General features: G+C 41.5%; 1 protein-coding gene across 3 annotated transcripts in view; it reads left to right on the forward strand.

The window, feature by feature from the left end:
- Nucleotides 1-736: 736 nt before the first annotated feature.
- Nucleotides 737-9,244, forward strand: part of mettl22 (methyltransferase 22, Kin17 lysine) — a 31,404-nt gene continuing 22,896 nt past the window's right edge. Inside the window, exons 1-2 of one of the 3 annotated variants that reach the window (XM_058405020.1) lie at nucleotides 737-812; nucleotides 1,957-2,089. In XM_058405020.1, the coding sequence (XP_058261003.1) occupies nucleotides 1,984-2,089 (106 nt within the window). In that variant the 5' untranslated portion in view covers nucleotides 737-812; nucleotides 1,957-1,983. The other 2 variants (XM_058405030.1, XM_058405011.1) reach the window with 2 other exon arrangements.

Consider the following 9,244-nt stretch of genomic DNA (forward strand, 5'->3'; position numbering starts at 1 on the left):
ACTCTTTTTGCAAAAAAGCAAACAGTTCAGCTTTACTTGATGGTTTGTGACCATCCATCTTCCTCTTGATGACATTCCAGAGGTTTTCAATAGGGTTCAAATCTCATATTTTTTTCCAGATATGTGTGTGTGTGTGTGTGTGTGTGTGTGAGATCCATTCAGGCTGTTTGAAGCATACCATGACACAATCTGTGTGCACTGTAATGGGAGAGGAAAAAAGATCTGACTTTAAGTTTAATTACACCCATAATAACATTTAAAAGCATTTTTTTAAAAAAGAATTATATTATTAAGAGAGAGAAAATGTTTTTCCAAGGATGACATAAAACCATGTTTAACGTTTTTCCAAATTCTAAATTTAAAAAATATCACTTAAAAAAAGTAAATTGTAAATTAAAAAAGTAAATTTTAAATTAAAAAAGAGCGCATTTAAAATAAAAAAAGGGTAAATTGTAAATAAAAAAAGTAAATTTGAGTGTGTTGTAATTATTATTATTTTTTTTGTTATTTTGTGTGATTAACATCTGTAGAAAGCAAACATCTTATTTTAACAAAACATTTTACTGTCGGTGCTAACAAAGTTTCTTCATATATTATTTGTATTTGTTTGTAGGACAAAGTCATACTTAAGTCATAAAAACTTTAAAAACAGTTTAGAAAAAATAATTAAAAAGTGATATAGAAATGTAACCTAGTGTAAAGGCGGAACCATTATGAAGACATTCGGTGCCTACACGGCCATTTTACTGACGTTACACACATCTTCGCAGCTCGGGATTTTAATCTCGACGCAGTTTCGAGGTCATTTTAAGGTACTGACTGAAGACAAAACGCCACTGAGAAAAATATTTAGTTAATTATCGTCCTTAGTGTGCAGCTAGAATCCTAAAATAAACCTCAAGCGCTAGCTAATTAGCATTTTCACTTATTAAAGGAGGTGTGTCTCGGCGTCGAGGCCGGAACCCGGGCCGCATCCTAAATTACACATCAGTGTCTATACAAGTGCACTATCTAGGGTATGACGTAATTGATTGTTGAGCCGATCTAGTGCCCTATGTATCCACCATGAGGATGTAATAGTATTCTGCTGTATATGTGTCGCTTTCTGCACATTAGAGTGGCTTGACTGTAGAGTAGTTTAACTCTATTCTACTTTATACACAGAAATGATTAGATAAAGAGTTTTAGAACAAAGTATACTTAATTATACGACTTTATTCACATTCCAAAGTTTACACAAGTCATTACATCAGTTTATTTAAAGTAAATAAGTCATTTTTCCTGGCCGATAAGAATCATGGACAAAACACTGCAGGTAGTTAAAGAAAATGAAGAAAACGTGTATACACATTTGATCATAAATAGTTTATTAGCTTATTTATTTATAAAAAATGTATTTTTGTTTCAGTAGTTTTCTCTCTATGAGGAAAATGTATCTCAGTAGGTTTGATTTATATTTTCCCCCATTATTTCTTACATCAGAAATGCATCCATCTAGAATTTAATTGTATTTAATTTTATTCTCAGTAGTTTTATGCCAGTTCCAGGACCAGTTCTCACTACTGGAAATGTTTATATCTCAGTAGTTTGTTTGTTTGTTGGAAATGTACACATCTCTGTAGACCTTTTGTCAGATCTCCGAAGTAGAATTAGTTTCTTTTCAGTATTTCTTTATGTTGGAATCGCACGCATCTCAGTACATTTGTTTTTCTTTTCACTTTAGTAGTTCTGTACACAGGAAGTGCGTACAACTCTTTTTGTTTTTATTTAAAGTCGTTAACTCTGTTGGAAATGCACACATTTCAGTAGTTTCTCTGTAGGAGAAAGGCATGCCCTCATGGTCGATTCATGCTTCTTTATTACAGAAAGGCATGCAGCGCTGTAGTTTGTTATTTTTGTTTCAGGCATCATGTCAGAACTTGACAGTGTTTTACTCTTCATCATTGTCATTATCAGCATCCGGAAGGACATGAAGCTTGGGCTATGGACCAGGTCACTTTCCGCAGTGACACAGTGCTCTCTGACGTGCACTTACTGATCCCCAACACTCGGCATCTCATGACTCGGCTCAACAGCGCCGGACAACCAGGTGAGCGGTTCAGAGGTGTGCAGATCCACACCGATATACATGCAGTAGATGTTCCGTGGCGTAGTTTGGGTTCTGTTCATCCAGAACACAAGGTGTGTAATTTCTTGATTCTGATTGGTCAGAAGTTGTGGATACTACTGACAGCAGTCCAGCAAATATTGTTCCTGAAGGAGCAAATTAAGGCTGCACCAAGACAAATAATCACTCTTTACAACTGTGGTGAGCAGAAGAGCATCTCAGAACGTAAAACACATGGAACCGGATGGGTTACAAACAGCAGGAGATCACATGTTGCTCCACATCTGTCACACAGGAACAGGAATCTGATGCTCAGACTCATCAAACGGCCACAGATGGAGATTAAAAAAAAGGATGTCTCTTCATCTCTCCCAGTTTGCTCAGTTCAGATTCCACGTCTTGGCTGCACACAGAGAGGCATTGAGTTTGTTTATAATTCTGCTCCAGGTAATATTGTGTCCCTGACATTTAAAAGAGCTGAACATCCTGTGAGCTCTTTCTCCTCTCCACGACTCCCAGCTAATTTGGGATTGCCATCTGCTCTTCGGAAAAATGATTAAACTTGACATTGATTTGTGAACACAGACAAAAGCAGGGCTGGGTTCCACACCAGGTCAATCACAGACCACATGCAGACCACAAGAGGAAGACCCAGAATACACACCAGCTTTTTCATCAGGATTTAAGGTTTGATGTTAAACTCCATCCAGAATCTGGCTTTGTGGCTTTGAGAGTCTCGTTCAAGAGTTCGCTGTAGGCGTGTGCTGTTCTAGGAAGATAATCAATGACATGATTCCTGTTACTCTTGTAATAATGCATTAAAGCTTAAAATAAACCTGTCAGTTGTGGCTGTGGGACAGTCAGAGCTGCTGTTAGAGGAAATTAACCAACACCTTCTGACCAATAAGATTCACCGTGAGGAAAGGAAGAGAAATACTGAACATTTTATAACATAAATAATTAAGATCTGTATTATATTAACTAATTAACTTGTTTATGTATTCGTTCATTTTTATTTATCTGTCTGTCTGTCTGTCTATCTGTCTATCTATCTATCTATCTATCTATCTATCTATCTGGCTGGCTGGCTGAATGTCTGTCTGTCTGTCTGTCTATCTATCTATCTATCTATCTATCTATCTATCTATCTATCTATCTATCTATCTTATTTATTTATTTATTTAAAACAGTAGTGTGTATATTCCCTCGGCTCACACAGCATCATGTTTCATGAGAAATGGCTTCAGGTAATTGTGAGATTTTTTTTCTTCCCTGAATGCCCTGTGCATTAATGGAAATGGACCACAGAGTGAGCGGATATAATTTGTGCTGTAGATAACTCTCAGCCCCAGTAATATCCTGCCAGCGGTGTTCCTACAGCATTCCCAATCCCATTAACGTACGGAGGGAGGCAGGGGTGGGGGGGGAGGTGAATACACATGAGCAGTGACATGGATGGGCTGATGACATGGCAGCTCCATATAATAGACGTAATAGAGGTAATGTAAGAGAGACGACTGTGTGGGACACAAAGCCACCTCTTTACACCCTGCTGCTCTGTCCAAGACTCCACTCCAGAACCTGGACCTCACACACTTTTATATTTGTCCCGGAGTCTGTGTGAATCAGTCAGAAACACTCGGGCTCCCTGAAAACACCAGAGCTGCACAGATACACCAGTGTGTTCATCTGAGAAGTGTGTATCAACAGCATACAGAATATCCTGGTGCTGCTCTCTCTCTCTCTCATTCTCTCTTTCTCTCTCTCACACACACACACACACACTATCTATCTACCTATCATTCTCTCTCTCTCTCTCTCACACACACACACTCTCTCTCTCTCTCTCTCTCTCTCTCTCTCTCTCTCTCTCTCTCTCTCTCATTCTCTCTTTCTCTCTCACACACACACTATCTATCTGTCTGTCTGTCTATCTATCTATGTATAAAATAGACAAAAAAAAGGACTCGGAGAACAAGCACTAAATGATTTTGATGATTTTTAACAATCATTCTATAAAACAATGTGTGGCTCCTATGTGGCATTTCTACAGCTCTGAGTCTCAAAAAAGAAAAAGATCAAAACACGTGACCTGTCTGATTGACCTTCTCATCCATTCCCCTGTCCATCGTGTCCCGAAGCTCCGCCTCATGAGTAACGTTTCAGTAATGAAACTGAAACGAAGCAGAAGATTTATCGGCAATGAGACAGGAAAATAATACTGTGCAGTAAAATGAGTGTCTGCTCCTGTAACCGTGGTGATAATTCTGAACGTGTGCAAGGCTACATGATGGTGTATCTCTTCAGCGTGGTTGATTCGCTTCTCGCACAGATCTGATGTTCACGTCCACAAAGCTGCTTTTCTCTGAAATCACACAAAGTGGCTGAAAGCCCCGTCTGAGTCAGACGCTAGAGCAGACGAGGTAAAGGTCACGTAGCCTGAAGGACACACACATCACCGAAGTCTGAGAACAGATGGTTCCTCTCGTTTATTTCAGAGTGTCGATGAGGATAATGTCATCAGTGACTATTAACAAATCATAAACACCATTTTACTGCATGGCAGCTCTTACTGGAAGCACACAGAAAAACAAACAAATCTGTGTTTAACTGAATTATTTAAGGATTATTAAAGCGGCTTTCCGTCATAAAATTAGCATTTAGTATGTTATTTTATGATGATGATGATGATGATATTGCATCTGTTAGCATGCTTTGCTTTACTAAGGTAAATATATTTTATCAGGAGCGCCATAACATAACAGAGGAATAACAGAGTTAGTGTTTATGTCTGTTATATTTTACTGTTAAAAAAATGTTTAACTACATATAAAACATATCTTACTAACTCTCTCTCTGTCTCTCTCTCTGTCTCTCTCTCTGTCTCTCTCTCTCTCTCTCTCTCTCTCTCTGTCTCTCTCTCGTTGTCTCTCTCTCTCTCTCTCTCTCTCTGTATCTCTCTCTCTCTGTCTCTCTCTCTGGCTCTCTCTCTCTGTCTCTCTCTCTCTCTCTCTTTGTCTCTCTCTCTCTCTCTCTCTCTGTCTCTCTCTCTTTGTCTCTCTCTCTGTATCTCTCTCTCTCTGTCTCTCTCTCTTTGTCTCTCTCTCTGTATCTCTCTCTCTGGCTCTCTCTCTCTCTCTCTCTCTGGCTCTCTCTCTCTGAGTGCATGCTGGGAGTGGGCGGAGTGCGTTGAGTGTGAGCGTGGTTGACACGTTTCTCATTGCTTAACGTTTAATAACTTCTTGATTTATCTATATATATATATATATATATATATATATACTTTTTTTTTTGAACAATTTCCTTTTTTTTCATACCATCTAAACTCTCTGTTTAATCAGAGCAGTTTTCTGGCCGTCAGCACCAGCTTTCCCGCTGGAGAGCATGGCGGCCCAGGGTAGAGACCCCCTCGATAACCTGACGCGCAGCCACGGCGTTAGAGTGGTTACCGGGGCGGGGGTGGAGGAGTGGTGACCGGGGTGGGGGTGGAGGAGTGCTGCCTGGCCGCAGGGGAGGTGGTCGGGCATCGGAACGTTCTGGCGGCGTCCAGGATGAACAGCGCGGTGGTGATGTTTGTCAACACAGTGGAGAACGCAGTGCTGTTGGCCCAGAAGGGCATTATACTCAGGGGTTCACTCACTGATGTGTTCTCCCTCGCAACACCTGCAAAAAAAGTCACGCTGTCCAACGTGCCCCCGTTTATTTCTAATGAAACACTGGAAAGACAGCTTTCCATTTTCGGCAAGCTCGTCTCTCCGATAAGGAAAATGAACATAGGTAGCAAGTCAGACCTGGTGAAACACGTGCGCTCATTCAGGAGGTTCACCTACATGATCCTCAATGATAACAGCACTGAACTCGAGCGCACGCTAACATTCAGGATCGACGGGTTTGATTATGTTATCTATGTGTCCACCGTGTCCATGAGGTGTTTCGGCTGCGGAAAAACTGGGCATCTAGTGCGTGATTGTCCCCAGGGCGCAGACAGTGGTACAGTCCCCTCTGATGTGAGCGAGGTGTCGGTTCGGGGCAGTGACGGGTTGGATCGAGCTGATCAGAATGACGGAGTAGTCGAGGCGGACTCTCCGGTCACGGACGGAGCGGGCGTCACTCATGCGGGTTCTGTTAGCGCTACGGCGGGAGAACCAGAGACCTCAGAGCATAACGTGAGTGACAACACCAAGACCGACCCAGTACCCAGTGATGGGGTGAGTAACACTGATACCACTGTTCCCACTGCTCAGGCTGAGCAGGCCTCACCTGAGCCGCATATAGAAATAGAAACTGAAACTGATGTTGGAATGATGATTAGTCAGGACAGTGTTACTGAGAATAATGTTGTTGTCTTACCGGAAAATGCAGACGAAGCGATGATGGAAACTGAGCTGACCGTTCTCAAAACACCCGTAAAAAGAAAGACAAGAGACAATGACAAAACTGTGAAAGCCGCGAAAAAAGCAGAAAAGAAGCAAGCAGAAAGTATTAGTGAGCTGGACAGTGAAGGGCCCTCTCCTGACCTCACTGTCTGTGTCACCACTGAGGGTCACTGGGTCAGTAAAAAGTACAACGCGAGTGAAATTAAACACTTTCTTAAGATCACAAAGAACATGAAAATGGTACAGATCAACAAATACTTTCCAGACCTGAACAAACTGCACATTGCCATAAAGCATCTTATGGGTGAAGGGTGTTTCGAGGACAAAGAGTTATACAGGTTAAAGAAGATTGTCACTAAAATCAACAACCTGTTAAGTAATGATGATGATGACACGTCATAGTTCTCTCGGTCCTCACAGACCGCAGACGCCCTTTCCTGGGCTTATTCTTTTCTGTGTGCTCATGCAGGACATTCACATCGCATCCCTGAATGTTAACGGTGCTAGAGACTGCAGGAAGAGAGCAGAATTGTATGAACTAGTGACACAAAAGAGAATAGACGTATTACTTGCACAGGAAACCCATAGTGACGCTAAAAACGTAGTAGATTGGACACAGGAGTGGGCTGGCCCCTTGTTTTTAAGCCACAATACCTCTGCTAGTGGAGGAGTAGCTATTTTGTTTTCAAAGACTTTTAAACCTATCTTTTACAGCGTGGAAGAGGTAGTAGCTGGCAGACTGTTAAAAGTCAGAGCTCTTTTAGAGAACCATGTTATGGTTTTTATCTGTGTGTATGCCCCGGCTTCCCCAGTGGAAAGAATAGCTTTTTTAGATAAATTATGCAACGTTTTAGAAACTTGTGATGCAGAGGAGTTTTTATTTGTTGGTGGTGATTTTAACTGTACTTTAGAAAACAGTGACCGCAACCATATAGAGCCACACATGCCTTCAAGAAGAAGACTCCTACACACTGTTGAAAAACACGAGTTAAGTGACGTTTGGAGAAATATGCATAAAACTCAAAAACAGTACACCTGGGCTCATGCTGCTGATGGAAAGGTATCATTAGCAAGGTTAGACAGGTTTTATGTTCCCAAGCATCACTTGAACACCATAAAAAGCTGTGTTATTAGTCCAGTTGGTTTTTCAGACCACAGCTTGGTTTTATGTGTTTCAGTTTTAAATTGTATTAAACCGAAGAGTTCTTACTGGCATTTTAACAGTTTTACTGAATGACCAGCATTTTATAGAGATTTTTACTTTTTTCTGGAGAAATTTTAGGAAAGAAAAAAGTGCTTTTATTTCTCTGCAACATTGGTGGGATTTTGGGAAAGCTCAAATAAAACAGTTGTGTCAACAGTACACTTATAATGTCACAAGGGATTTGGCTCGGTCTATGAAACAACTAGAAGATGAGATAACAGAACTTCAGTTGTTAGCACAGTCCACAGAGAACCAGAACCATATTCAGACCCTCACAGTCAAAAAGAAAAAGTTATCGGACCTCCTTGAGTTTTAAAGCACAAGGTGCATTAATAAGGTCACGATTCCAGAACGCATAAACCAGATGGACGCCCCCTCAAAGTTGTTTTTTAGCCTTGAAAAAAAAGAACGGACAAAAAGCGTGTTATTCACAGCCTGCGCTCTGAGTCTGGACACCTTTTATCTGATACAGCTGACATTAGGAAAAGGGCGGTTAGTTTTTATGAAAAACTCTATCAATGTGAGTACAGAGAACACACCACAGAACAGAGCTTTTTAGAAGACCTGCCCCGAGTGTCACATGACTCCAATACAGAGCTGAGTGCAGATATAACACCAGCAGAGCTGCACAAGGCATTAATGAGTATGGAGTGTGGCAGAGCGCCTGGCATAGACGGGCTTCCGTCAGAGTTTTATAAATCTTTCTGGCATGTTTTAAGGGATGACTTACTTGAGGTTTTGAACGACAGCTTGACAAGAGGACTGCTACCATTAAGTTGTAGGAGAGCAGTCCTCACTCTTTTACCCAAAAAAGGGGACCTGACAGACATAAAGAACTGGAGACCTGTTTCATTGCTTTGTAGTGATTACAAGATGCTGTCTAAAGTTTTAGCTACAAGACTGGGAAGTGTTCTGAAAGAGGTTTTAAACGCAGATCAGACCTACTGCATACCCGGGAGGTCCATATTTGACAACATCTCATTAGTTCGAGACATTTTCAGTGTCTCCAAACTTTTTGGGCTGAATATGGGTTTCATTTCCATAGACCAAGAGAAAGCCTTCGATCGAGTTGAACACAACTTCCTTTGGAAAACCCTTAACGCTTTTGGTTTTAGCTCAGATTTTATTTCCAAAGTACAAATTCTATACTGTGATATAGAAAGTGTACTGAAACTCAATGGTGGCTTATGTGCTCCGTTTAAGGTGTGTAGGGGGGTAAGGCAGGGCTGCTCTCTCTCAGGGATGCTTTACACTCTGGCCATTGAACCCTTTCTGAATACGCTAAGAGCTAAGCTGAAAGGTGTCTTAATCCCTGACTGCCCGAACGCCATCCGCCTGTCGGCCCCCTACGCAGATGACGTTGTAATAATGGTCGACAGTCAGAGTGATATAGACATGTTACACAGGGTGTCCAAGGACTTTGGAGCGGTCTCCTCTGCAAAGGTAAAGCTGGTCTAAGAGCGAGGCTGTTTTAGTCGGCCAGTGGGTAGGCGAGGTACCTAAACTCCCCGGAGGCCCTAAGTTGGAAAAGCGAAGGCTTTAAGTATCTAGGGCGTG

The sequence above is a fragment of the Hemibagrus wyckioides genome, linkage group LG02, assembly GCF_019097595.1.
Source record: "Hemibagrus wyckioides isolate EC202008001 linkage group LG02, SWU_Hwy_1.0, whole genome shotgun sequence".
In the NCBI taxonomy this organism is placed as follows: domain Eukaryota; kingdom Metazoa; phylum Chordata; class Actinopteri; order Siluriformes; family Bagridae; genus Hemibagrus; species Hemibagrus wyckioides.